At 72.1% G+C, this 26,822-nt stretch overlaps 7 protein-coding genes across 7 annotated transcripts; 4 read left to right on the forward strand and 3 right to left on the reverse strand.

Moving 5' to 3' along the window:
* Window positions 1-1,289: 1,289 nt before the first annotated feature.
* Window positions 1,290-1,897, forward strand: AURANDRAFT_28360 (hypothetical protein; the record flags this gene model as incomplete). Its single annotated transcript, XM_009039974.1, has 2 exons — window positions 1,290-1,381; window positions 1,675-1,897. The coding sequence occupies 2 exons, from the start codon at window positions 1,290-1,292 to the stop codon at window positions 1,895-1,897; spliced, it is 315 nt and encodes a 104-aa protein (XP_009038222.1).
* Window positions 1,898-3,204: 1,307 nt separating this feature from the next.
* On the forward strand, window positions 3,205-4,604 carry AURANDRAFT_65205 (hypothetical protein; the record flags this gene model as incomplete). The annotated part of the gene is made up of 2 exons (XM_009039975.1): window positions 3,205-3,335; window positions 3,395-4,604. 2 exons carry the CDS (start codon window positions 3,205-3,207, stop codon window positions 4,602-4,604), a joined length of 1,341 nt encoding a protein of 446 aa, XP_009038223.1.
* An 872-nt stretch (window positions 4,605-5,476) lies between these two features.
* AURANDRAFT_15552 (hypothetical protein) lies at window positions 5,477-5,833 on the reverse strand (the record flags this gene model as incomplete). The annotated part of the gene is made up of 1 exon (XM_009040056.1): window positions 5,477-5,833. A coding segment is annotated over one exon (357 nt), but the record flags the coding sequence as incomplete, so codon positions are not given.
* A 2,979-nt stretch (window positions 5,834-8,812) lies between these two features.
* On the reverse strand, window positions 8,813-9,364 carry AURANDRAFT_28204 (hypothetical protein; the record flags this gene model as incomplete). Its single annotated transcript, XM_009040055.1, has 1 exon — window positions 8,813-9,364. A coding segment is annotated over one exon (552 nt), but the record flags the coding sequence as incomplete, so codon positions are not given.
* Window positions 9,365-11,880: 2,516 nt separating this feature from the next.
* On the reverse strand, window positions 11,881-12,072 carry AURANDRAFT_17686 (hypothetical protein; the record flags this gene model as incomplete). Its single annotated transcript, XM_009040054.1, has 1 exon — window positions 11,881-12,072. A coding segment is annotated over one exon (192 nt), but the record flags the coding sequence as incomplete, so codon positions are not given.
* Window positions 12,073-15,871: 3,799 nt separating this feature from the next.
* AURANDRAFT_65207 (hypothetical protein) lies at window positions 15,872-17,101 on the forward strand (the record flags this gene model as incomplete). Its single annotated transcript, XM_009039976.1, has 1 exon — window positions 15,872-17,101. The coding sequence occupies one exon, from the start codon at window positions 15,872-15,874 to the stop codon at window positions 17,099-17,101; it is 1,230 nt and encodes a 409-aa protein (XP_009038224.1).
* Window positions 17,102-17,270: 169 nt separating this feature from the next.
* AURANDRAFT_65208 (hypothetical protein) lies at window positions 17,271-26,192 on the forward strand (the record flags this gene model as incomplete). Its single annotated transcript, XM_009039977.1, is given in 8 exon segments — window positions 17,271-17,882; window positions 17,902-18,171; window positions 18,200-18,742; window positions 18,924-19,886; window positions 20,054-20,749; window positions 20,962-22,902; window positions 23,252-25,405; window positions 26,127-26,192. 8 exon segments carry the CDS (start codon window positions 17,271-17,273, stop codon window positions 26,190-26,192), a joined length of 7,245 nt encoding a protein of 2,414 aa, XP_009038225.1.
* Between the last annotated feature and the right edge of the window lie 630 nt (window positions 26,193-26,822).

A 26,822-nucleotide genomic window follows, 5' to 3' on the forward strand; every position in this document is an offset into this window, starting at 1 on the left:
CGCGCGGCGATGACGGGCACGCTCACCGCGCGGTCGCTCGCGCTCGGCGGCGCAGAGGCCGTGACGGCTCTGGCCGGCTGCGCGTACTCGGGCACGAAGGCGCTCGTCGCCGTGGGCCGCGGCGCGCGCCTGGACGTGAGCCGGCTGTCGGCGTCGCGGGAGTCGGGCGACGACCGGCTCGAGGGCGCGGAGCTCCACCGCTGCGCGTCGCCGGGAGGCGCGGTCGTCGCCGTCGCCGTCGCGGCGCGCCGCAGGGGCGGGCCCGTCGTCGCCGCGGTCTGCCGCGGCGACGGCGAGGGCGCCGAGCACCTGCTGGCCGTCTTCGACCTCGAGCTGTCGTCCGCGCCGACGCTCTACGCGCGGCCCTCGGCCGGCGCGGAGTCCCGGCACCGCGTCGCCGTCGCGCCGGGCCCGCGGCGGGGCGCCTGGGACGCGCTCTGGGCCGAAGACGCCGGCGGCGCCGTCGTCGCGAGCCGCCACGGGCCCCGCGACGCCGTGCTCCAGCTGCCCGTGCCCGGCGCGTTCGCGCGCGCGCGCAGCGTCGCGGCGGGCCGCGCGCCGCGAAGCGGCTGGTCCGTCGTGCTCGCGGACCGCGCGGACGCCACGACGGCGGCGGTCGTCTTCGACGCCGCGGCGACGCTCGTCTTCGTCGTCGACGCGCCCGCGCGCTCCGTCTTCTGCGGTCGGTCGCCGTTCCACGACGCGGCGGCCGCGGCCGCGGAGCGGCACGGCGCGGACGCGCTCGCGTGCCTGGCGGCCTGCGGCGACGGCGGGCTGGCCCAGGCCGTGCTCGCGACGACGGGCGACGCGTGCCGCGTCTGCGTCGGCGCGACGCGCGGCTCCGAGGGCGGCGCGGCCGCGGCGCCGGGCGACGTCGCCGCGGGCGGCCGCTTCGTCGTCGAGGCCCTCGGCGCGCACGCGCTCAAGCTCCACGACCTCGCGGGCGCGCGGAGCATGGACGTGCGCCACGACCTCGGCGGCGACTTCCGCTTCCTCGCGGTCTGCGACGCGGGCGACCGCGGCGCGCTCGTCGCGTCCGTCCACGACGCCGCGCCCGCGAACGTCCGCTTCCTCCCCTGCCCGTTTCCCGAGGCGGGGGGGTCCTAACCCGAGGTGCGGTGAAGCAATCCGGTCTACGGTGTGTGCAAGCCGGATGCAACTCGTCATCAACTTTAACTTGGCGAGCGCGCGCTCCTCGATCCCTCGTCGAGCCGACGTGTTTTTACTTCTACACCTCGTCTCTCGCCGCTGCAGCCAGCGCAAAACCGCAAGACTCCAGCAACCGCACGATGTCCGAGAAGGGTGCGAAGATCTTCAAAACCAAGTGCTCCGCGTGCCACACGCTCAATGCCGGAGGCAATTCGAAGCAGGGCCCGAACCTGTCCGCGCCAGCGTCAGTAGACATGCCTGCTCGAGCAGCGCGACCGACGCAATGCAATGCGACGCCGGCGGCTCGCGAAGCAATGCCGAGCGGCGCGACGCGACGCCGGCGGCTCGCGAAGCAATGCCGAGCGGCGCGACGCGGGCGCGACGCCGGCGGCGCTCTCCGACGCCGTCGGGCCAACCGGCCCGGCCGGCGCCGCGGTCTTCGAGAGGCCCGCCGCCGGCGGCGCCGCGCGGCCAGAGAGCGTTCGACGCGCACTGCGCGACCGTCACCTCCCCGACCCCCTCCAGGCACGGCATCTTCGGCAACCAGCCCGGGCAGGTCGGCGACTACTCCTACAGCGGCGCGTTTAAGGACAAGACCGGCGAGATGGTTTGGGACGACGCGACCATGCACGAGTGGCTCAAGGCGCCGAAGAAGTTCATCAAGGGCACGAAGATGATCTTCGCGGGCATCAAGAAGGAGAAGGAGCGCAACGACCTCGTCGACTACCTCAAGAGCGCGACGCAATAGGCGCTGTCGTTAAAGAAATCATATCCAGCCGGAGCGGCGCGTCGTCCGCTCTCGCGCGCGGTCGGAGCGGCGCGGCGCGGCGCCATCTCTCCGAGCTCTCACCCGCGGGCGCGGTCGTTAGCGGGGCCTACGCGGGGCGCGCGCATCTAGAACATGGACATGGCGTTGCCGCCCTCGCCGCGGGGCATGGCGAGCTTCTGCTTGTTCTTCTCGAGGCAGTCGCCGCAGGCGATGTAGGCGTCGCGGACGGACTCGAGCGTGAAGCAGAGCGCGAAGTACCAGTGGACGTCGAGCGCGACGAGGTGCGCGACCGCGTCGGCGTTGGGCGGGCTCGACGACGTCGTCGTCTTCGACGAGCTCGACGCGCCGCTCTTGGCCGTCTTGGAGGCCGCGCCGTCCTTGGTCTCGGAGTCCTCGCCCTCGCTCTTCGACTTCGTCGTCTCGGTCGACGTCTTCGCGGCGACCTCCTTCCAGGCGCCGGCGCGCTCCTTGTAGTAGTTGGGCAGGGCGTCCACGAGGCCCTTGAGGGTCTTGCCCTGCTCGCCGACCATCTTGTTCACCTCCATCTGGATGGCGACGCCGAAGTTGTTGCCGTCCTCGACCTTGGGCACGTGCAGCACGATGAAGCGCTCGATCTTGCGCAGGTTCAGGATGCACGCCGCCGCCTCCGTGCCTACGAGGGACGCGCGTCTCGTCGGGCGACGACCGCGGGAGCGCGCGCGCGCGAAGCGTCGGGAAAGACGGCGGTCGCGCCCGTCCCGACGTCGCGCGCGCGGCCGCGCGGACGCCGGCGGCGCGCGGACGTAGGTGAGCGTCGCGGCGACGGTCGCGTTCGTCGCGGGCTTGGCCGCGTCGACGGCGGCGGCGAACTTGGCCTCGGCGTCGGCGAGGCTCAGGCCCGCGAGCTGGCTGAGGCGGCCGTCGATCTCCATGATCTTGTCCGGCAGCGACGCCTCGAGGGCCTCGACCTCGCTCGCGCTCGCGTGCTGCAGCTGGGAGAACATGGCCGGAGGTGGTGCGCGCGCGCGGAAATGGGCTTGCAAAGTGGTGCGCTGGCTGGAGACCGCGATTCGACCCGCGGAACCCGCTTTGCTTGCCGCGAGGCTGCCGATGCCGGCTCCAGCGGCTGCAAGGTTCACTCACGTGCAGCTCACGTGACCCCAAATCCCCGTCCGTTGCGACACTTTCACCACGCTTGAGTTTATATAACTCACCCTGTTCATGGTTTGTGTTTGCCCCTTGTCATCGACGGTCCTCGTGCAATTGCCTTTGGGGTCTCGTAGGCAGAGCTGCCCGAATCACCCACAATGGCGGATCTCGTCAATCGCCAGCCGGAAGACGTCGGCGTGCTGCAAGAGGCGGGCTGGGAGGACGTCATCGCGCGGCAGCAGGTGGCCTACGCCGCCGCCTGCGAGAACTTCCGCATCCTCCGCCGCAAGTGCGTCGCCCGCGCGCCCCCGGTGCCCCTACTCCACACACCCCTCGTCCTGCGCGCAGGTACGACGCCCTCAAGGAGTGCCACACGGAGCTGCTCTGGAGCCGCGCCGTCGTCGACGCCGAGGGCCTGGGCGCGGACCTCGCCGCCGACGCCCCCGTGGCCGAGGCCGACGGCGTCGTCGGAGGCACGGCGCTCGGCCGCGAGCTCGGGCGGGGCGCGTCGAGCGTCGTCTTCGAGGGGCGCACGGCCGACGGGTCGCCCTGCGCCGTGAAGCGCATCGCCAAGGCCTCCGCGAAGACGCTCCGCGAGGTGCGGACCATCGGCGCGGAATGCGAGGCGCTCCGCGCGCTGTCCGCCGGCGGCGCGACGCCGGCGCTCGTCGCCACGATGTCGACGCCGAAATTCCTCTACGTCGTCACGGACCTCTTCGGCGAGGAGCTCTACGGCCACGTGCGCGCCCGCGGGCTCCTGGGGCCGCGGCCGCGGCTCCAGGTCTTCGCGGGCGTCGCCGCCGCGCTCGCGCGCATGCACGAGGCGGGCTACGCGCACCGCGACGTCAAGCCCGAGAACGTGCTCGTGGACTTCCGCGGCGACGCCGTCGAGGTCAAGCTCTGCGACCTGGGCCTCGCGGCGAAGCTCCCGGACGCGCCGCGCTTCGCCTTCGACGGCGGGCCGCCGGGCGCGTCGCCCGACAGCGTCTTCGCGTCGCTGGGCCAGTACGCCCAGCCGAACCACGGGCCCCTCTTCCGCTGCTGCGGGTCCATGGGCTTCTTCGCGCCGGACATGCTCGACGTCCGGGGCTACGACGCGACGCGCACCGACGTCTGGTCGCTGGGCTGCCTGGGCCTCGAGCTCGCGCTGGGCTCGCGCGTCTTCGCCGACTTCTGGTTCGTCGCCTACAAGACCTTCTTCGCCGCGCCGCGCGGCGCCGGCGACGAGGCCGGCCCGTTCCGCGCCGCGCTCGCGCCCAAGCTCGACGCCGTCGGCCGCGCGAGCCGGGGCGAGCCCGGCGGCGGCGCCTGCGAGGGCGCGCTGCCGGCCTTCTCGCCCTTCGGGGACCTCGTCGCCGCCTGCCTCAGCGAGGCGCCGGCCGCGCGGCCCTCCGCGGCCGAGTGCCGCGACCGCGCCGCGCCCCGGGCCCGGACCGCGCCGACGGCCGCGCCGCCGCGCGCGGCGACGACGGCGCGCGCCTACGACGTCATCCGCGGCCTCGCGCGCCCGAGCTCGGCGCCGCGCGCGCCGTCGCTCCTCGACGCGGCGCTCACGTGAGCGCCGCGCGCGATTTCCGTCGCGTCTCGGACGCGCGCGCGCGACTCGAATCGCGCGCCGCCGAGATCCGACGACCAAGCCCCGCATCTCACACTTCCTCATCGATTAGACGCACCTTCCTCTTCGACCCCGCTCCTTCGATTAGACGCACCTTCCTCTTCGAGACCGCTCGCAGCCACCCGTCTGGCAGCCCGAGCGCTTGCTTCACACCATCCATCCGGCCTTTATTTTTGTCTCATATGCTTTCCTCCCGCCCGAATGCACACCCGTCGATTGACCACCCGTCAATCACGATAATTCCCACACGTCGCCATCCCCGCCGCGGCCGCCTTCCCGGTAGCGGCGCCGATCACGATCCCTCACGCCCGCCCGCCCTTGCGTCGCCACGAGTATGGACCTTTTGTTTTTTTAGTCCGCGCGCGAGCTCACCGGTCCGCGGCGACGTCGACGAAGTCGTCGTCGAGGGTCATGGCCGCGACGGAGGGCGCGAAGCCGTAGGCGGCGAACGCGCCGGACTCGAGGCCCGCGAGCGCGGTGCGGACGGCGTCGTAGCGGCCGTCGTCGAGGGCCCTGCGGAGCGTCGCGTAGGGCGTCGGCTTCGCCTTGACGACGGACGCGGTCCCGTCCGCGTTCACGACGACGACGTCCTCCTCCTCCTCCCCTCCGAGCACGAGCTTGAGCAGCGCGGGCGAGAAGCCGCTGAGCAGGCGCACGCCGGGCTTGTCGTGCTCGGCGAGGAAGCCGCCGCGCGTGTCGCCCCGCAGGTTCCAGTACGTGATCGCCGGGGCGTCCCAGCGCGCGCCGCGGACGCGGAGGCCGGCGTCCGCGAACTTTTTCACGAAGCGCTCGTGCCAGGTCGTCCAGGGCGCGTCGCGGCCGCCGTAGCCCTCGGCCTGGTCGAACTGCATGTCGCTGAAGACGATGAGGTCCGGGATCTCCTCGGGGGATAGTTTGTGCTCCACGCACGCGTCCAAAACGCGATCGAGCGCCTTCGCGAAGGACGTCGACCCGCCCCAGGGCGCGGCCCGCGCCGCGCGCATCTTCTCCACGGGCGACGCGGTAGCGTCGAGGGCGTGCCAGCGGGGCTCCGACTCGAAGGTGAGGAAGCGATCCTTGAACGCGGGCGCCGCGAACGTGGAGACCAACAACCCCAGCGCGACCGCGACGTCCATGGGCGTGCCCCCCATGGAGCCCGACACGTCGACGAGCGCCACGACCTTGCCCAGGTTCGGGCCGCCGTCGCCCGCTTCGAGGCGCGCGCGCAGGTCCGCCTCGATCGCCCGCCACTGCGCGTTCGCGACGTCGTCCTCGAGCGTCGACGACGGGCCGCGGCACACCCTGTTGACGATCTCGTGGGGGAAGAGCTGGGCGCCCTTGAGCTTTTTCCCCGCCGTCGCGAGCGCCGCCTCGCGCACGTGCTCGCGGCACGCGACGCGGTCCGCGTCGTCCGGGAACCGGTCGCCCGTCGCTTCCCGGGCCTTCGAGAGCGCGCCGCCCTTGAGCGCCTCGTTGAGGAAGGCCTTGCGCGACTTGGCGAGGCAGCGGCTCGGCACGGCGGCGACGTCGAGCTCCGCCCAGCGCTTGCCGCACATCTTGATCTCGGGCACGTCGAGCGCGCGCGACAGTGTCGCGACGGCCTTGCGGTACTTCTCCCGGCGCCTGCCGTCGCCGGGGAAGAGCGCCGCGGCGAGCCTGCCGCTCAGCGCCTGGTGCTGCTTGTGCTCGCGGGGCGCGTACTTGGCGGCGAGCGACGGCTTCGCGGCGCCCGCGAGGTCCGCGCGGAGTCGCTTCGCGAAGACGGCGACGATCTCGCTCCGCAGCTCCTCCGCGCGCGCCCGCGCGGCGTCGCGGAGGTTCGACGCGTCGCCGAGGGCGTCGTAGAGCACGCAGAGGTCGCGCCAGGAGCCGTACTCGGGGACGAGCGCGACCGTCGCGGCCGCGGCCTCGGGCGCGATCGCGATGAGGAGGCAAAAGAGCTTGGTGAAGAGCGCGCGCTCGCCCTTGCCGCCGCGGCAGTCCCGCGTCTGGAACGCGAGGACGACGAGGTCCGCGAGGATCGCGGCGTCGCCGTTGGCCTCGCGCACGGCGGCGTCCCAGAGCGCGTCGAGGGAGGCGCAGTTCCGCGTGAGGCCGGCGAAGAGGGCGACGCGGGCGTCGCCGACGCCGTGCGCCGTGAGCTCCGGGGCGCCGTTCTCGCCGAGCGTGCGCGCGGGCTGGGTGGCGTCCATGGCCTGCGTGAAGGAGCCCATCTCGAGGTGCCGATGGGTTTGGTTTCGGGCTGCCCGAGCGCCAAGAAGCGCGTCGGGCAGCGTCGGAGCGTGTTCCGCGCGGCATCCATCGGATGAGGAGGCCGTCGATGACTGAGTCTTGACGCGCCGTTGCCGCTCGTCCGGAGCTCCGCGGAGGTCGACCTCGTGTCCCCTGCCGCGCGCACCGCCGCGCCTCGGCGCGTTCGCTCCGCAAAGGCTCGGTACCGACCTCCGGCGGTCGACTTAGAGCTTCGCCAACCGAGCATGCAGCGGCCGCCGCGCCCCGGCGTCGCGATTCGCAGCGACGGCGACGTCGAGAACCTCAGCGTGCGCCAGCTCAAGGCCGCGATCAAAGACCACAAGGCGACGTCCAAGGGGATCGTCGACAAAAAGGACCTCCAGGCGCGCGTGCGCCTGCTCCGCGGCCACGCGCTGCTCCGCGAGTTCGGGCGCGTGGCCAAGGACCCGCGGAAGCCGCTCGGCGACTACGGCCGCGCGCGCGCGCCCATCGCCGGGAGCAAGTACGAGAAGCTCATGGCGTTCTCGCCCGCGGAGCTCGAGGCCTTCTCCGTGCGGCGGCTCCACAACTTCGTCTTCGTCGCGCACCACGCCTTCGTCGAGCCCGCGGGCTCGCGGCGGCCCGTCCTCGCGGAGCTCGGCTGCGCGCGGCGGCCGCTCCTCGCGGAGGCGCGGCGGTGCCTCGCGCACCTCACGGAGCAGTGGGAGGTCGCCTACTGGATCGCCGTGTCCTCCGTCCCCCGGCGCCACCCCGACGTCCTCTAACCGTTACAGCTCCATCTTCACGACGCCGAAGTCGTCGCCGCTGTCCGAGTCCGAGCCCGCGCCGTACATGTAGTCGTCGTCGTCGTCGACGGCGGCCTTCGGCGGCCCCTTCTTCGCGCCGCCGCCGGGCCGCGGCGCCGCGCCCGCGAAGGCGCCGAGGCGGCTCTGCGCGTCCTGGGCCTTGCGCGCGCGCGCCGCCGCGAGCTTCGTCTCGTCGCCCGGCGGCGGCGGCCGCGCGGCGCCGGGCGGCGGCGGCGCCGCGCCGATGAGCGCCTTGCGCTTCGCCTTGGCCGCGTCCTCGCGGCGCTTCGCGGCGCGCGTCGCGGCGGAGTCCGCGAGCGCCTGGGCCTCGTCGGCCGCGTGGGCCGCGAGCTCGAACACGAGCATGCCGTTGTCGACGCTCTCGCGCGCGTATGACGCCGCGGACGTCGCCAGGGACCGCAAATCCGCCTCCGCGAGGCCCCCCCCGGAGAAGGCCACGGCGGGCACGCCGCCGCGCGGGTAGCTCGGCGCGACGCCGTGGACGAACACGTCCATGACGAGCGGCGGCGCGGCGGCGTCCGGCGCCTCGAAGGCGACGATGGCCAGCGACGCGTCGCCCGGCCGCGCCGGGTCCGCGCCTCGCAGCTCGCCGTCCGCGTAGATGGCCTCGAGCGCGTCGCGCTCCTCCGCGCGCTCGTCCGCGGCGCCCTCCGCGTCGCCGGAGTCCGCGGGGACGGACGCGTCCGCGCGCTGCGCCGCCGCGAGCGCCGCGACGGCGGCGTCGCGGTCCTTCGGCGGCGTTTCACACGCGTAGCCGCGCGCCGCGAGCCAGCGCGCCTCCTTCTCCGGGATGCCGTAGCGCCGGTCCGCCTCGACGCGCCACGTCGGCCGCTCCTCGTCCTCCTCCTCCGGCGCCGCCGCGGCGGGCGCGGCGGGCGCGGCGCCCGCCTTCGGCGCGAGGCCCAGCTGCCCGAGCGCCGCGTCGACGCCGGAGCACGCGTCGCCGACGTCCCGCCGCCGCGCGGCCGCCGCCTTCTCCGGGAACAGCACGTCGCGCCGCGTCCGCTCCAGCACGTCGTCGACGACGACGTCTTCCTTGGCCGGGGGACCGCCGCCCATGCCGGCGAGGAACGCGTCGCGCTGCCGCCGCGTCTCCTCGAGCGCGTCCTTGGCCGCCCGCTCGCCGGCCAGCAGCTCCGCCCGCGACTCCTTGTCGCGGCCCTTGCGCCACGCGACGACTTCGCGCTCGTAGGCCAGGCGCTCCTGCTGGAGGTCCGGGAACGCCTCGCGCCGCGTCTTCTCGATCCGCTTCACCGCCTGCTTGTCCTTGTCGACGCGCCGGAGCACGCGGTGCCGGTTGTCGTGGAAGCCCACGGCGCCCGTCTGCATCTTCGTCTCGTCCTTGTGGAGGTTGGCCCAGGGCGTGTAGACGACCATGACGCTCCCCTTCTTGCAGCCCTCGATGGAGTTGGCTTTCACCAGTTGGCACATGTCCTCGACGACGCCCTCGGGGATGCGGTCCAGCAACCCCGCGCAGCGGTGGTCGTCGGGGTCGCACTGCGCGTTCTTGAGCGGCAACCGGAGGTAGACGTGGGCCGAGCTCAGGCCGTCGACGTGGAACCAGACGTCGCGCTTCTGGCCCCACTCGATGAGGCCCTCGTTCTCGAACTTGTCCGCGCCCATGTAGACGACGTAGTCCTCGCCGTCCTTGGGGTCCTTGGCGTCGGCCGTGAAGTAGAAGACCATGGCTTCGACCTTTGGTGCGACCTCCGGCGGCTGCGCGCGCAGGCTGCGCGTCGGAGAGCTGCGGAAGTCGCCAAGAGACGTCAACGTGCTCGAACTTGCACACATGTTGCCCTAGCTGCCCCACACGCTGGCCGCCTTCCAAGCCCGATCATGAGCGGCTTCGCCGAAGAAGCGGCACCGCGCCTCTTCGTCGCGACCTGTCGCACATCTGTGCGGCCCGTACCATCACCGACCGCGCCGGCCTGCTACGACATCGCCGCCGGCGACGTCGTCGAGGCCGGCGACGCGCACGACCACTGGTGCGAGCTCGCCGAGGGCGGCCTCTTCGTCGAGGCGGCACACTTGGACGCGCTCGACGGCGCGGCCGCCGCGGCGGTGCGCGCCGACGCCGAGGCCTCCGGCGGCGACCCGCGGCTCGCGGCGCGCGAGGCGTGCGAGCTCTGGCGGCGGCTCCGCGCCGGCCAGGGCGCGGCCGCGGCGGCGCGGTTCGGCGCCTGGCGCAGAGGAGGCGGGAACCCAGCGTGCCACGAGGCGACGCTGGACGCGCTCGGCGTGGCTCTCGCGGAGAAGGACTTTGCGTTCCCGGCCGCGCTCCGCGCGCTGCGCCAGTTCCAGGTCGGCGCGCAGGACGAGCTCCTCCAGGCCTACGCGGCGCGCGGCGCGACCGTGCCCGCCGCCGCGCTGCTCCGGCGCCAGTGCTGCCTCATGGCCCTCGAGATGCTCCTCGTCGGGCCCAAGCGCATGCTGCCCGCGCTCGACGACGTCGACCCGAAACCGTTCGAGGCCGACGGCCGGCGGCTCCTCGGCGACGGCTGGGCGGCGGACTACGCGGCGCGGGGCTACGCCGTCGTCGACGGCTGCCTCGACGCCGACAAGCTGGACGCGCTCCGCGCGGACGTGGCCGCGGTCCACGCCGCGGGCTTGCTCGACGCGCAGGCCGCGAACGTGCAGGTCGCCGCCGGCACGCGCGGCGACGCGACGGGCTACCTCGGAAGCGCCGCGGCCCTCGCGGCCGGCGCGCCGGCGCTCGCGAGGGCGATCCGGGCCCTCACGGGCGTCGCGGCGCTGCTCGGCCCGCGCCACCGGGCGCCTTCCGCGCTCATGGTCGCGCGCTACCCCGCCGCGGACGAGGACGTGCGGTACCGGGGCTACAGGCTCCACCAGGACAACGAGGACGTCGGCGACGGCGCGGCGAACGCGCGCTCGAGTACGGCCATCCTCTACTGCAACGACCCGGCGTGGCCCGACGAGTTGGGGGGGCACCTCGTGCTCTACCCGGGGCGCCGCGCGGAGCGGCCGACGGCCGGCGGCGTGCCCATCGCGCCGCGCGGCGGCCGCGTCGTCGTCTTCGACAGCTTCCTCTGGCACGAGGTCCGGCCCGCGGCGGCGCCGCGCTACGCGCTCACGAACTGGATCACGCGAGCTGATCTAACTACCTAGGTATGTGCATGTTTTTACTACATATACAAAACTTTAAACGGAGTCGAATTGCCGCGGGATGGCGCTTCTCGATCTTCGAATTCCTAGGCGATGTACCTCGGCGACGTCGCCGGCGAGATGCGCCGGCTGACGGACGCGGGCGACGTGATCGACGGCAGCGACATGTGCGACGCCTGCTTCTCGAGCATCATGGACGCGCGCTTGAGCTGCTCTTTCTTGCTCAGGTTGTTGTCGCTGCCGAACATGGCGATCGACATCACGCTCGTCTTGCTCGTCCTGCTCTCCTTGCTCAGGCTGCTGTCCAGCGAGCCCTCGCCGCGCGGCCGCGCCGGCGGTTCGAAGCCCTCGCCGCGCGACCGCGTCGACGACGGCGCGGGCGGCAGCTCGCTCGGCAGCGCGTCCCGCACGTGCACGAGTTCCTCGGGATGGTGGTCCGGGTGGCTCTCGTCGAAGGACCCCGCGCGGCTCAGCGTCACGTCCGTCTTCGCCGCGGAGTAGGCCTCGAAGGGCGTCGCGAAGGGCGCGTCGGGCGTCGGCCCGTTCTGGAACGGCGGCGGCGTCGACGACCGCGACGGCTCGCGCGACTCCGGCCGCGACGGCGGCCGGAAGCCGACGCCCGCGAGGAGCCGGCGCAGGCGGAAGCTCGACTGGCACTCGACGATCTTCTGGAGCGTGTTGCGGCACTGCTTGACGAGCGCGAGCTGCTTCATGCGCTCGCGGATGTCCGCTCCCGACACGGGCGACGCCGTCGTCGCGATGCGCATGATCGAGTGCGTGCGGTCGATGCGATACCGGAAGAAGCCCAGCGTCCAGAAGGGCCACCAGTCCGCGACGGTCCTGCCCAGCGCGTGGGACATGACGAAGAAGGCCACGCAGCGCTCGAGGCTCGCGATGCGCGACTCGTAGAGCTTCATGGACACGTGCTGCGTCTCCACGAGGTTGTAGCCCCGCAGGCTCGCCGGCGCCGTCTCCCGGAGGCTCTTCCCGTAGTAGATCTCCTCGGACGCTAAGAGCCAGCCCTGCTTGTCGTCGTTCTTCATCTGGAGCTTCACGAGCCGCTCGAGCGAGCTCGCGTCCATCGCTTCCACGAACTCCTCGAAGTCGACCTCGCCGGAGCCGTCGACGTCCGTGTCCCGGAAGACGAGCGCGATCTGGCGGTCCGTCAGGTCGTCGAAGAGCAGCTTCCGGTAGGCCTGCGTGAACTCCTCGAGGTCCAGCGTGCCGCCGCCGTCGACGTCGATGCTATCGAAGACCTCCCGGAGCGCCTTGCGCCGCCGCACCTTGGGGTCGTCGGAGCAATGATGTAAAATGTCGTCGACGATGGCCTCCGTCGAGGTCGGGTCGCGCCTCGAGTCGCCGGCGCCGCGCTCGTTCTGCGTCCGCAGCGAGATGTACTCGCCCAGCAGCTGGCCCGCGGACATGGGCGGCATGTGGAACGCCCTGTGGCAGCAGGCGCAGTCGTCGCAGTGGCCGTCGGCCTCGCCGCGCTGCACGAGCGCCTCCTTGAGCAGCTCCTCGCACAGATAGTTCGGCCGGCTCCTCGGGATGAAGATCGCGTTCGCCGTCAACGGCAGCTTCGTCGGGTTGTGGCCGACGGTGACGCTCTCGCAGGTGATGCCCAGCGACTGGATCGACGACGCCTGGTTCACGCTGAGGCACACGGACGCCTCCGCCGTCGTCAGCGCGCTGAGCCGCCCGTCCGGGCGGCCCACGGCCAGCAGCGTCCCCCGCGCGACCCGATGCGTGAACCGGTGCACGAGGTGGTCCGCCGGGTTCGCGCTGTGGACGTTGAGCGACGTCATGGCGTAGGTGCAGGCGAAGCACTTGGATAAGAAGGCCTCGGCGGCCTGCGCGACCCAGGGCACGTCGCCGAAGACGACCGTGCGGCCGCCGACGCGGTGGTAGAGCGCGCGGCCCTGGGCGACGCGCAGCGCCGCGGTCATGATCTCGTTGAGCCAGATGTAGATGAATGCATCCACCACGAGGGGCAGCCAGCTGAGGCCCGGGGCCGGCCCCTTGGACACGCCGAAGAAATGGGCCGCGATTGCGGAGCACGGCGGCGAAAAGACGGCGACGGTCAAAAAGACGTAGACCGCGCAGAGGAGCCAGGCCCGGGGCGCCTCGAGGACGTGCTGGGCCCAGTGGTTGCCCTGGGCCTCTAGAGCGTCGTGGACCGCCGAGGGCCGCTTCGCCCCCTTCCGCGTGACGCCGACCATGTCCTCGACGGCCGCGACGGACTCGCGGTTGCTCCGTTCGAGCTCCGCGAGCGACGCCTCCGTCAAACCGATGGCCACGCCGGCGATCTGCCGCAGGTTCGGCGACCCCAGCACGGCCTGGCACGCGTACATGAGGATGTGCGTGAGGAGCTGGTGCGTCGCGACCACGGACACGGAGCACGGCTCCGCGGGCCTCAGGCCGACGTTCGTCGTGAAGACGCGCGCGTCGAGCGCGCCCGTGTTGATGAGCCGCACCTGCTTCCCGATCTGCGTGTCCCACTCCGACGTGACGACGAAGATGTCCGTCGTCGACGCCTGCATCAGGTTCGCGACGGCGAGCGGCCCGAACGTGCCCCCGCTGTGGCTCACGATGATCACGATGGCGTCCCGCAGGTCCCAGCCGCCCTCGGCGAAGGCGTGGCCCGTCTGGGGCGCGGGGAAGTCCTGGCCCAGCAACCCCAGGATCTTGTTGCTGCTGATGGCCTTGACGTTGAGCCGCGTGAGGCACAGCGACAGGTCCGCGGCGAATTGCTCCGCGAGCCAGAGGCTCACCTCGCAGCCCGTGACGAGGACGTCGACGCCGTGCGACGGCAGGTCCCCCGACGCCCGCTTCTCGAGGCGCGCGCGCAGCTTCTTGCCCAGCGTCCAGGCCGCGAGGCGGTTGAGCTGGCCGTCGTTCCACTCGTCGCGGATGTTTTGGAGGACCCGGGGCACGTCCGCGAGGTCCGCGGCGACGGGCTCCTTCGCCACCCTGGGGAGCGGCAGGATGAGCGGGTTGCGCTCGAGGGGCACGAGGCGCCGCTTGAGCGTGTGGTGGCGCAGCGACTCCTGGACGAGCGTGTAACTCACGCGGCCGGCCGCGAGGTAGTGCGTCTGCACGCCGTCGTTGCCGCCGGACGTCGTCGGCCGCGTGCCCGGGCCGCCCCAGTCCAGGAGGCAGACCTCGCCGCCGAGGTCGTCCAAATCCAGCCGCACGGCGAGGTCGCCGTGGTGCACCTTGCCCGGGTAGTCGTCGAGGTCGCTCAGGTCCGAGCTCCGCGAGCCGTCTTTCCAGCCTCCTTCGGGCCGCCGCACGCCGAGCGCCGCCTTGACCGCCGCCTGCTCCGAGCCGTAGAGCACGAGGCCCGCCTTCGGGTAGCACGCGACGGACATCGTCTGCCCGCGCGCGGCGATGACTAATTGCCGCCGCGCGTCGAGCGCGGACGTCACGGCCAGCCCGAAGGACCCCTTGGCCCGCTGCATGAAGAGGCGCACGCTGTAGAGCAGGTCGTTGTCGAAGAAGGCGTCGACGGCCACGCGCGCGACGCCCGCGACCGTCGCCGCGCGCTTCCCCCGCTCGAGCTCCGCGAGCGCCGCCCGGGCGAGCGCGATGGCGCCCTGGACCTTCTTGCTGGGCCCGCCGGAGTCCTGCTCGAAGAAGTCGACGCCCGCGGCGTCGAGGCGGTTCGCGGCGTCCGCCGCGAGGCCCGCGCGCGCGCGCGGCGACGTCCGCGCCCGGAGGTCCGGGTCGTCGCGCAGCGCCTCCGCGAAGGCGCTCTCGAAGCCCCTGGCGACGGCGGCGAAGGCCGCGGCGGCGGGCACCTCGTAGTCCAGGCCGTCGCGGTCCGGGCCGAAGAGGAACGCGTAGCGCACGGCGAGGTACCAGCAGCCCTGGCACCGGTGGAGGTCGATTAAACCCGCGACGGCCGCGCTGTCGACGGCCGCGGGCATGGGGTCGCCCGTCGCCCGCTCCAGCCAGGCCTGGATGGCCCCCAGATCGTAGGTCCGGTCGCCGACGTCGAAGAACTCCAGGTCGCCGTTGTGGCAGATGAACGTCTCGACGCGGCGCGGCGCGGCCTGCGCCAGCTTCCCCGCGTCGAAGCCGTCGACGACCTGGCGCGTCACGGGCCGGGCCCACTGGTGGGGGTGCGTGCCGTCGAAGGTCGCCTTCGACGTCGTCGCGAAGCGCGTGTGGCCCGCGTAGAAGCGGACGCCGTCGAGACCGTTCGCGAAGCGCTCGTCGCGGTCGAGCTTCGCGCGGACGAGCGCGTCGAGGCTCGTGCGCTTCGCGTTGACGACGCGGGACCGCACGCCCCGGACCTCGCCGGGCGTGCGGCCCTTGACGTAGGTGACGACGCCGCCGGACTGCGCGCCGCGCATCATCGTCACCGTGACCATTTGTTCCAAAATGTCCTTGGCCCGCGCCAGCGTCTTCGACGACCGCCGCCAGCAGTCGTCCAACAGAATGATGCCGAAATTGCCGCAGAAGAAGCGGTCGGGGTGCGCCGACCGCTCCGCGGCCCGGCAGCGACCCAGCGCGTCCGACGCGAACGCCTCGACCGCCGTCGCCGCGGCCGCCGCGCGCCGCGCGGTGCGCCAGCCCGGGCCCGCGCACAGCGCGAGCGCCAGGGACGCGACCCAGGCCGCGTGGCGGATCGCGCACCGCCGCCAGCCCGGGGCCGCATCGATGGCCACGGACCGCCGGCAGCACGCGTCGACCACGTTGCGCCGCGTGAGGCAGCCCCGGCAGCCCAAGAGTAGCGCGGCGCCGAGGTGCGCCAGCTCGTGCAGGGCGCCGAAGAGCACGTAATACGCGCCGCAGGCCAGAAACGCCGCGCACAACGGCGAACATTCGACGCTGCCCACCATCGTCGCGGCTCTTCACTTTGCACAACTTTGGTGCCAGCCGCTACAAAAGCAACACGGGCTTGGGGAAAAACGCGAATAAGCACCACAAACCGGCGAAAAAGAGCCAGCTGTCGTAGAGGTTCAATAAAAGTTTAATAAAAATCCCGGCAACGCGTCTCGCGCGGGATTATTGAACCTTTATGTTGCACAGCAAGCACCGATCTAAGTCGGTGCTCTCACGCGTATGGCTTCATTATTGCTCGCTTGCGCCGCAGTCCTCGCCAGCCAGGCCCGCGCGTTCACCGCGCCGCGGGCGCCGCGCTTGCGACACCGCACGGTCCCGCTGCGCGCCGAGCGCGTCGGCGCCGGCTACCTCGAGCGGCTGAGCAGCTACAGCGACGAGGTCGGCTACACGCTCGACGCGCCGACGCGCTACAGCATCAAGGACTGGTGGTTCAACCTGCAGAACATCGGGTCCTCGTCCGTCCTCGAGCGCATCGGCGGGCACCTCGTCGCGAACACGGTCTGGTCGGTCGTCGTCGTCTCGTGCTACGGTGCGTGGCTCGTCTACGCGCAGGACAACGAGGCGCCCTGGGTGGGCATCGTCGGCCTCGACTACGGGTCGCGGGCCGACGACTTCGACTGGTTCGCGCCGTTCACGCTGTCCGGGGGCATCCTGGGCATCCTCCTCGCGTTCCGCACGGGCCAGTCGTACGACCGCTTCTGGGAGGGCCGCCAGGTCTGGGCCCGGGTCGTGAACCGCGTGCGCGCCATCGCGCGGGCGTCGCGGAGCTACGCGACCTTCGACGACGACGACGACGTCGTGTCCGGCGTGCTGCTGCGGTGGCTCGCGGCGTTCCCCCTCGCGCTGAAGCAGCACCTCCGGGGCGAGCGCGACGTCGACGCGTTCGACATGCTCCTCGGCGGCGAGCGCCGCGACCTCGAGTCCGCGGACAATTTGCCGTTGGCGGTGTCCTACGCCCTGTCCGCGGAGGTCGACGGCATCCGCCGCGCGTCGGAGGGCTCGCAGGCCGCGTCGCAATTGTTGTGGTGGCAGATGGAGTCGATGATCCTCGACCTTCAGGACGCGATCGGCGACGCCGAAGCGATCGCGGGCACGCCCGTGCCCCTGTCCTACTCGCGGCACACGTCGCGGCTGCTGTCCATCTGGACGCTGCTGAGCCCCGTGATCATGCTCAAGGCGCTCCCGCTCCCGCTCATCCCGCCGGCGACGGTGCTCGTGTCGTGGATGCTGCTCGCGACGGAGGAGATCGGCCACATCATCGAGGAGCCCTTCGGCATCCACGACGACCGGCCGAAGATCCTGCCGCTCCAGCGCTACTGCGACATCGTCGGCCGGGACCTCCACGAGCAGAACAACCTCATCGAGCTCGCGCGGCGCGCGAAGCGCGGGGGGGCGGCCGGCGGGGACCGCGACGGCCCCCCGGGAAAGGCCGAGGGGGAATCGCACTAAAAGCGCCGGGGGACGGGCTTGTCGGAGGAGGACACAGAACGAGGACACCTCGGGCGGTGAGCCGACGTGACGATCATCGGATCAAAGATTGAAGTAAAGATTGACATGTTGTAGCCGCAACTGTGGAAAAACAAAACCCACGACCTGGGCAGGCTGGCCGTGCGCCAGCATGGTCCGGTTGAATGCCTTCCTCGGGGCCTTCTTCTTCGTGGCGCTCGTCGCGCCGTGCCGGGGCCAGCCGACGGCGGCGGTGCTCCTCGTGCAGACGAGCATCCAGGACATGTTAGAGCAGCCCTGGATTCCGATCGATTCGATGATCAGTTTCTACGAGACCTTCTTCCTGGAGGACATCGACAACGACTTCACGGTGGCGGCGTCCGTCGTGTTCTCGCTCATGAAGAAGTTCGCGCTGGACAGCAGCTTCGACACCATGTACCTCTCACGCGCCGAAGACGGCGCCTTCCTCGGCTACCACAACAAGAAGGACGCGAACGGGAGCTACGAGATGTCGTTCCTCCCGGGCTGGGACTGCCCCTGGAACTACACGAAGGCCTGCAACGGCAGCGACCCCTGCGACGCCGCGTACCCGGGCTTCCAGCCCGCGTGCCGCCACCGCGTCGACGTGGGCCCGCGCCAGGGCTTCCCGGCGTGCGGCGCGTGGATCCTCGGCAAGTGCGACGTCTTCGCGTTCGCCCAGGGCTTGTACAACTCCACCTGCGACGACGTCCTGGACTGCGTCGCCGGCCTGTCCACGGCGGACACACCCGCGCATGCGGCCCTGGTACACCGAGGCCATGGAGGTGTGGGAGTCCGACGGCGCCGACTCGTCGTGGTCCGACATCTACGAGTTCCACAGCAACGGCGACCTGGGCATCACGGCGACGCGCGTCTACGCGGACTGGCGGGGGCGGCGGACGATGACGGCGAGCGTCGACTACGTGCTGTCGGCCGTCGACGCGGCCGTCGCCGGCGCGACGACGACGGGCGACGTCGCCTACGTCATGGAGTACCGCACGGGCCTGCTCGTGGCCGTGTCCGAGGGCCGGCGCGTGGACGCCGACGGCAAACGGGTGACGCCCTACGAGTCCGACGTCCGAGGACGCGCGCAACGAGCTCGTCGGCGTCCTCAACGCCTTCGAGTCCGCGCGCGGCCGCGACACGCGCCACTCCATGCGCCGGAGCAGCCGCGCGCTCATCTCCGCCGACGACCTCTACCGCCTGGACGCGGAGGCCGCCGCGCCGCCGATCAAGCCGACGCCGCGGGGGCAGAACCGCCACGACCTCGAGACGGACATGCGCGCGCGCGAGACCGACGTCATCGCCAACCTCGTGCGCCGCTTCTCGAGCGACGACGGCGACGGCGACGGCGACGGCCCGGCCGCGGCGGCGACCGACGGGAGCGCGGCCGCGGCCCGCGACGGCGGGTCGCGCGACGGCCCGCCGCCGCCGCCCGACGTCGCCGGCACGCCGCCGCCGCCGCCGCCCGACGTCGCCGGCGGCGGCGCGGCGAGCGTCGACGGGTCGCGCGGCGGCGCGGAAGGAAACGCCACCGGCGTCGACGGGTCGCGCTCGGATGACGCGTACGACGCCGCCGCGCACGGCGACGCGGTCCTCAGCGTCGAGCTGGCCGCGGTCGACATGGTCACCCCCGCCGACGACGACGACGCGGGCGCCTGCGCGGCGGCCGGCTGCGTCGCCCCGCCCTAATTCTTTTTGTGTGCTGACGCGTATGTTGCACTGCAACGAGCCGACGTTGGCCCATCTCATCAGGGAGAGCATGTTGTGAGAGCAGCTCGCTCCTGAGCGCACCCGCGCGATGGAGGCCTTCGCCTGCGTGGGCCTGAACCTGCGCTGCGCGGCGACGACCATCGAGGCCGACGAGTGGGCGCGCTGCGTCGTCGACGTGGGCCTCGTCGTCGGCGACGAGGCGCCGCCGGCGCCCTGGGAGCTCTGCGGCGGCGCCATCAACGTGGGCCTGGGCCTGCGGCGCGTGCGCCTGGCCGTCCTGCGCGTGGGCGCGAGCGCGCGCGGCACGTTCCGCTACGTCTGCGACGCGCGCGCGGCGCCGAGCTGCCCCGGGCCCGGCTGGCGCGCGTGCGCTCGCTGCGGCGACGCGCGCGGCGCGCCGCCGTCGCTCACGGCCGGGCGCCTGTCGGCGGTCAAGGCGCTCTACCTCTACGTGCGCTTCGCGTCGAGCGGCGAGTGCGCCTTCCCGCCGCGCGCGCTCGTGGAGTTGCGCGCGCGCGACGCGCGGCGCGCGGACGCCGACGACGCGTGGACCGTCGTCGACGAGCCAAAAGGCTACGCGAACGTCTACGGCGAGCGGCCCGTCGTCGAGGGTGTGTATAGCAGCCCCCTGGGCATCGACGGGCCGCGGGAGCCCGCGGTGCTCGCGTCCCACGGCGACGTGCCGAGCCACTTCGCGTCGTTCGTCTTGGACGTCCCTCTCGGGCTCACGCTGCAGCGCTGCGACGACGTCGCGCCGCCCGAGGCCTTCTCCTTCGAGATGACGGACTCCCGCGGCGACGCGCGCCACGTGGCCTGCGTCAAGTTCGACTGGCGCCTCGAGGACGGCGAGGTGTCGCGGCTCCGGCGCGGCGTCGAACGCGACGCGCGGACGTTCCGGCCGTCGCTGGCCACGGCCTGGTCCGCGGCCTGGGGCGACGACGACGACGACGACGACGACGACGACGCCACGAACGACGACCCGGAGTCGCCCAAGGCCCCGCGGACGCCCGTCGGGCGCGACGAGACGGCGCCGCTCGGCGCGGGACAAGCGCGCGACGTGCCCAAAGGCTCCTCTCTCGGCCGGTGTCCACTCGTTCCGGCTGATTTTTGGACGAGCGATCATCTCTCGGAACGGCCTCGAAGCGTACATGCTTTTTTCTTGAACGCGCGCGCGCGGAACACTCGAGTGTTGAAGCGACGTCGAATCGCCCCGTTCCCGCCCAGGCGCCGCTCGGCGCGCACCTCGACGAGCGGGCGACGTACGCGGGCTTCGCGCCGGTGGTGTTCTGCGTCGTTTTCCGGCGGCCCGACGCTCTAGCCTGCATGCGCACGGCCTGCTTCGAACTGTTCCGGCTCGCGCTCTCGCGGAACCGCCGCGCGTTCCAAATTTTGTTGGCGACGCTCGCGGCGGTCGACCTGCCGTCGCCGGAGTCGCGCGTGGACCTGCGGTGCGTCTTCGTGGACTCGGCGAAGACGCCGGAGCAGCGGGCGCCGCTGCGGGACATGGTCGTGCCGTCGTCGGGCGTCGCGCGCGCGGGGCTGCGGTCCCTGGACGACAAGGACGCGTGGCTCGCGTTCCTACGCGCGCTGGAGCCGCCGGACTTTGCGCGCCTGCTGGAGCTCGTGTTACTGGAGAAGCCCGTGCTCGTCTGCGGCGCCCAGCGGGCGCCGTCGTTCTTCCTCGACGCGCTGAAGACGCTGCTGTTCCCGCTGAGCTGGGCGCTCCCGTCCGTCGACCGGCTGCCGGAGCGCGTCGCCGCGGACCTCCTCTCGGGCGTCGTGCCCGTGCTCGCGGCCATCGCCCACCGCCGGGGGCGCGAGCCGCGGCGCGTCGTCCCCGAGGGCGTCGACGATTCTGTGGTCGTCGTCGACGTCGCCGCGCGGACGCTCGACGTCGGCATCCACGGCGACGCGCCGTCGGTCGCCGCCCGTGCCGAATTCAAATCTTCAACTCGACTTCAATGTGAGCGTACGCGAATGTTTCGACGCAACTTCTTTGGCTTCGCTTCGAGAACTCGATGAGAGCAATCGATTCGTCCAAAAATCAGCCGAATCGACTTCGATTTGACCGAGCTAGAGAATTCTCAAGTTTGGTCGAGGACCACCCAAACCAGCGGTTGAATTCGGCACAGGTCGCCGCGGCCGCGCGCGAGGCCTTCGTCGCGCGCGTCGAGGCCGCGAAGCGCCGGTGCTACGTGGACGTCGACGCCGAGGGCCTCGCCGTCCGCGACGCCTTCGCGCCGCTCATCTCGTCGCTGCTCGACGGCGCGCGGCAACGCGTGCGCGCGCCGGACGCGGCGTCGGCCGAGGGCTACTTCGCGTCCGGCTTCCGCGGCTGTTTCGACAGCGAGGGCTACTGCGGCGGCGACGCCTTCCGGCGCGCCTTCGCCGAGACGCAGATGTTCGCCGTCTACGTGCAGCGCATCGTCGAGGTGCACCTGCGGGCGGACACGGCGGTGTCGCCGGCGGCGGACGGGCCCGCGCTCTCGGAGCTCTTGGACGCGCGCGAGGCGCACGCGAAGCCCTGCGTGGCCGTCGTCGCGCGCGTGCCGCTGTTGGACGGCGCGGCGGCGATGGCGCGGCCGCCGCCCGACGCGTCGGAGTGGGCCCTGCTCGTCGGCGACGAGGCCGCGCGCGCGTCGGCGGCCGCGGCCGTCGCGGAGCCGCTCGAGGCGCTCGCGGCCGACGCGCGGGCCGGCGCGGCGACGGACGCGAGGAGCTCCGCGGAGTTCTACCGGCGCACGTCCCTCGTGCGCGTCGCCGGCGACCGGCGGCGGCGGCGCGCGGGGCCCTTCGGGGCCGCGTCCGAAGTGTTCGCGATGTACTTCGTGTGCGTGCCGCGGCTGCTGCGGCGGCGCGACGACCACGCGATGGCCGCCGCGCTCCTGCGAGCGTTGGGATTGTTGTTCCATTTACTACGGTCGCACCTCGTGCCCGACGAGGTCGAGTGGCGCGGGCTGCTGCTCGCCGCGGGGCAGCTCCGGTTTCTCGCGACGTCGGCCGAGTGCCGCACGTTCGCTCGAAAGGTCGCGGCGGCGCTCTTCGAGACGATGCGCGATCTGCGGGTCTTGCCGGGCCAGATCACGTTCTCCTTGTTCGCGCTGGCGGCGTCGGGCAACGACCCCGCGCGCGGGCTCGAGGCGCCGGACCTCTTCGCGCGGAACGCGTCGGCGAGCCGCTCCGACTCGGCGGCGCCGCGGCGTCCGACGTTCGCGGGGCCCGACGGCGTCGAGGAGGACCACCCGCTGGCGTGGCTGGAGCTGAGCGGCGTGCGGTTTTGCGCCGAACGGAAGGTCGACACGGCGTTTCTGGGGCGCGTCGACGACCTCGCGGACGAGGACGGCCGCCTCTTCTCCGCGGGCGACGCCCTGTTCGGGTCCTACAAGCGGCGGCGGCGGTCGGCGACGCTGCACCGCGCGGCGGCGCTCGACGACGGCGACGCGCGGCGCGTCGCGCTCTGGCCGGAGCCGTTTTCGTGCGACGCGTGCGGCCGCGAGGCCAGCGAGGCCCAGGTGCTCGGCGCCGTCCTCGACGGCGCGGACGAGCGCGGCCTCGTGCGCCTCGTCTGCAAGGGCTGCCGCACGTGCCGCGCCTTCGAGGCGACGCTGGCCGCGCGCGACGGCGATTCGGAGACGCGCGTCGCCTACGGGGGACCCGGCGACCTGCGCGTCGCGCTCGAGGAGCGGCTGGCGACGCGCGGCGAGCGGTCCCTGGGCGCGGACGCGCTGCGGCGCGAGGTGCCCCACCTCTACTACGGCGCCCTGTGGTACGCCGCGCGGCTGCGCCTGCCCATCATCTTCCGGGGCGACGGGCGCCGCGCGCTGCTGTTGCTGCTCGCGGCGTCGGCGGACGGCGCGGCCGCGGCGCTCGCGGCGCCCGGGCCGCCCGAGCCGGAGGGCGCGCGCGTCGAGGCCGCCGACCCCGGCGCCGACGCGGGCGCGCCGCCGCCGCCGCCGCCGGAGACGGAGGGCGGCGACGTCGCCGCGCGGCCGCCGTCGCCGGGCCTCGCCGCGTCCGCGGCGCTCGAGTCCTTCGGCACGATCCCGCCCGAGGGCATCCTGCTCTACATCCCCGTATTTTGATGAGGGGGCGTCGTCGAGGGCGGCACGTGTGGCGTGGGCTGGTACCTAATGGCCGCTAGCGCTGTCGATTTCGTCAGGGCCGTTACTTTTTCCGTTCCAAGATTGGCAAATTCACCCGAGTTTTCATTGAAGACCGAAATCTATGCGGTTTCCTCGGACTCTATCGACAACAACGATGGGCTGCAGTGTGTTCTAGGTACCTGTTGAGTTCCACACAGCCCGTGACGTTCGCGAATGCCTCCGCGGACATCTCGCGCTGCGAGACCTCGAACCCGGGATGGCGCCGCCGTCGCCTCTTCGTGCTTCGGCGGGAGCTCGCCCGGCGGACGCGGCCGTCCAGGACGCGCGGAGCCCGCATTGGTCGCCCAAGGCGTCGGCGAAGATGATCGACGTCGCCGCGTCCGGCGAGAGCAAGCACGAGGAAGCGCGCCTCCGTGACTCCATGATGACGAACCTGCCCTTCGGGACGCAGCAATTCGGCAGGGTAGCGCCGGGCGGCGGCACCGTCCGCTGGCGGCGGCCGACGATCAAGGCCGAGGTCGAGGTCGTGCGGAAGCGGCTGAAGCGGAGCAGCGGCGGCGTGCTCGACCCCAACGGCGACTACATGGCGCGCTGGGACATCATCACGACGCTCTTCCTGCTCTTCACGGCCATCGTGACGCCCGTCGAGGTCGGCTTCACGCGCCAGCTCGGAGGTCCGCCGGAGCAGTGGGCCATCTGGTGGATCAACCGCCTCGTGGACCTCGTCTTCATCAAAGACATCGGCGTCCAGTTCTTCCTGCCCTACCAGGACCGCACGCGGGGCAATCTCGTGGTTAGGAGCCGCATCCTCATCGCGAAGCGCTATTTGCGGGGCTGGTTCTGGGTCGACGTCGTCTCCGTGATCCCCTTCGACCTGATTCCCGTCGACGCGCTGAACCGGTTGAAGGCCGTGCGCCTCGTGAAGCTCCTGAAGCTCCTGAAGCTCGGCCGCGTGCTCCGGGCGAACCGGACGCTGGCGCGCTGGGAGACGTCCATGGCGCTGTCCTACGCGAAGATCTCCATGTACGGCTTCGCGGTCGGCATCGTCTTCGTGAGCCACTGGATGGCGTGCCTCTGGGGTTTGGTGGACGTCATGGCGGAGAAGGACGCCTGGACCTGGGTCAAGGCGCTCGAGGCGTCCAAGGCGGACCCGCGGGGCCGGGGCGGCGACGGCCGGCCGACGTTCCGCCGGAGCTCGATGCCGCACCGCTACGCCGCGGCGCTCTACTTCTCCGTCTACACGCTGACGTCCATCGGCTACGGCGACATCACGGCGACGAACCCGACGGAGTGCGCCGTCGCGTCGCGCCTCATCTTCTTCGGCAGCTTCTTCTGGGCCTACACCATCGGCTCGTTCTGCGCGACGCTCGCGACGATGGACATCTACGAGGTCCAGTGGAAGCAGACCATGGACGAGATGAACGAGATGATGCACGACCGCAACTTCGACATGGAGCTCCGGCGGCGCTGCCGCATGTTCATGAAGAACGCGAAGCACCTCGCCAAGGCCGCGAACGACCGCCAGCTCGAGCAGCAGATGAGCCTGACGCTGCGGTCCACCGCGGCCGTCGCGAACAACCAGACCTGGCTCGCGAACTGCTGGTTCCTGAGCCCGCCGACGCTCGCGGAGCTGAGCCCGACCTTCGTCGCCCACACGTCCCAGGCGCTCACGATCCACCTCTTCGCGCCGCTGGAACTGGTCGAGGTGCCCGTGAGCCTCTGCATCCTCAACAGCGGCATCGTCGCGCGGAGCGGCAAGCCCATGGGCAAGGGCCAGGTCGGGGGGCTGGACTTCGTGCTCCGGGAGGAGCACGCGTACGCCCTCGACCGAAGCTACGGGTCGTCGCTGACGTACGCGGAGGTCGTGACGTTGGAACAGACGGACTTCTTCGAGATCCTCGACAACGGCGACTACCCGGAGGAGCACCGCGCCGTCAAGTGCGCCCAGGTCTTCTACCGCGTCAAGGCGGCCCTCCTGCGCCACGTCGCGGAGTACGTGAACGCGAAACGGGAAGGCCGCAAGGTGCGGCGCCGGTCCTTCGAGCCGGAAGAGAACGACGAAACGCTCGACGAGGACGCCGACGACGACGCCGGCTCGCCGCGGCTCCGCGACGCCATCCCCGCGATGGGCGACGTGAGCGAGACGCGCGTCGAGGCGGTCGTCGCGGACGTCGCGCCCGTGCCGTCCGACGGCGCGGCCGGGGACGGGCCGGCGCTGGCGTCCCTCGCGGCCGGCGACCTGGCGGCCCTCGCGCGGCTCGTCGCGCGCGAGGTCAGGCGAGAAAACGACGACGCGCTCGCGAAGCGCATCGCCGCCGAGGTCCGCGCGGCCGTCGCCGACGACATCGACGCGCGGCTCCGGCGGCACTCGCCTCGCGACGGCCCGGCCGAGCGGCGGCCGAGCGTCGTCTTCGGCTCGCGCCAGTCCGTCGCGTTCCAGCAGGCCGCGTCGCGGCACACCGTCGCCAAGCCCGTCTACATGAGGAACGGCCGGTCGACCACGGCCGGTCGACCCTAATTAGGCGAGACTGCCAAAGCCCGACGGCCGCGCGGGCTTGGCCCCCTTCGCGTGGGGGATGTCCCTCGGGAGCTCCGCGCCGGACACCGCGGCGTGCACGAGCAGCCGCACGGCGTTGAAGTAGGCCTGGCCGTTCGCGGGGTCCATGAGCCTGCGGAGGGGCGACGCGACATCGCACGAGATGCGCCGCGAAACAGCGGACGCCGGACGCGCACAGGTCGTTGTGCCCCGCGTTGAGCGTGAGGAGCCGCGCCGACGGCCGCGCGGCGCAGAACGCCTTGCCGTTCTCGTAGGGCACGATCGCGTCCGCGTCGCCGTGGATGACCAGCGCCGGCACGTCCTCGGGCACCAACCCGAACTTCTCCGAGGTTTCCAGGACCTTGCCCTTGGCGGCGCCCACGGACACGGCGACGCCGGATTCGACGATGATCCCGTCGAAGCACCTGGGCAGCAAAAGGGTGCGAAATTCCCAACTTCAAAGGTGTCTCCGAAACGCGCGCGCGCGGAACACTCACGTTGAAGCGACGTTGAATCACCCTTTTGCTGCCCTGGGAAGCACGCGGGCGCCAAACACGCGAGATGCGCCGCGGGGATGGACCCCATGCTCCGCCCGAAAAGAATGGTCTTGCAGTCCCGCGGCAGGCCCGCGGCGGTCTTGAGGTCGTCGAGGCCGTAGACCACGGCCATCATGTCGCTCAGCAGCTCCGACGCCTTCGTCGGCGCGTCGCTGCTCCACCCGTAGCCGCGAAAATCGACGACGCAGAGCCGGACGCCCAGCCGCAGGTAGACCTGGGCGAAGGAGTCGTACTCCGGGGCGACCTCGCCGTTGCCGTGGAAGTAGATCAAAAGCGGCGGCACGTCGTACGGGACTCGTATCTTCCGCACCTCCGGGTCCGCGCACTTCGAGAGGTCGGGCACGAACCGCCAGCACCGGTACCCGAGAACGATCTCCGAGCCCGGCTTCTGCAACACCCCGTCGGCGACGGCGATGCCGTGGCGCTGGGGCGACAGGGCCGTGTCGCCGCGGCTCGCCTCGCGCGGGAAGAAGAGGCCCCGGCGCTCGTCGACGCGCGCGATCGCCTCCTCGATCTCCGCGACGGCCTCCGCGTCGCCGGCCTTCCGGCTCAGGGCCAGGGCGAGGTCGGGCACGCCGACGACCCGCCAGGCGGACGACATGGCCGCGTCGTCGACGTCGAAGGCCGCGCCGCGGCGGGCCGCGTCGACGTAGGCGCGCGCGAGCTCGAGCGCCTTGCCTCGATTCGGCCGCTTCTTCTTCTTGATCTCGATCTTCTTCTTGACGGGCGGCGTCGACGGCGCCGCGCCGTCGACGGGCGCGCCGTCGACGGCCTCGAACATCTTCGCCGTCGCCCAG

The sequence above is a fragment of the Aureococcus anophagefferens genome, assembly GCF_000186865.1.
Source record: "Aureococcus anophagefferens unplaced genomic scaffold AURANscaffold_13, whole genome shotgun sequence".
NCBI classification, from domain to species: domain Eukaryota; class Pelagophyceae; order Pelagomonadales; family Pelagomonadaceae; genus Aureococcus; species Aureococcus anophagefferens.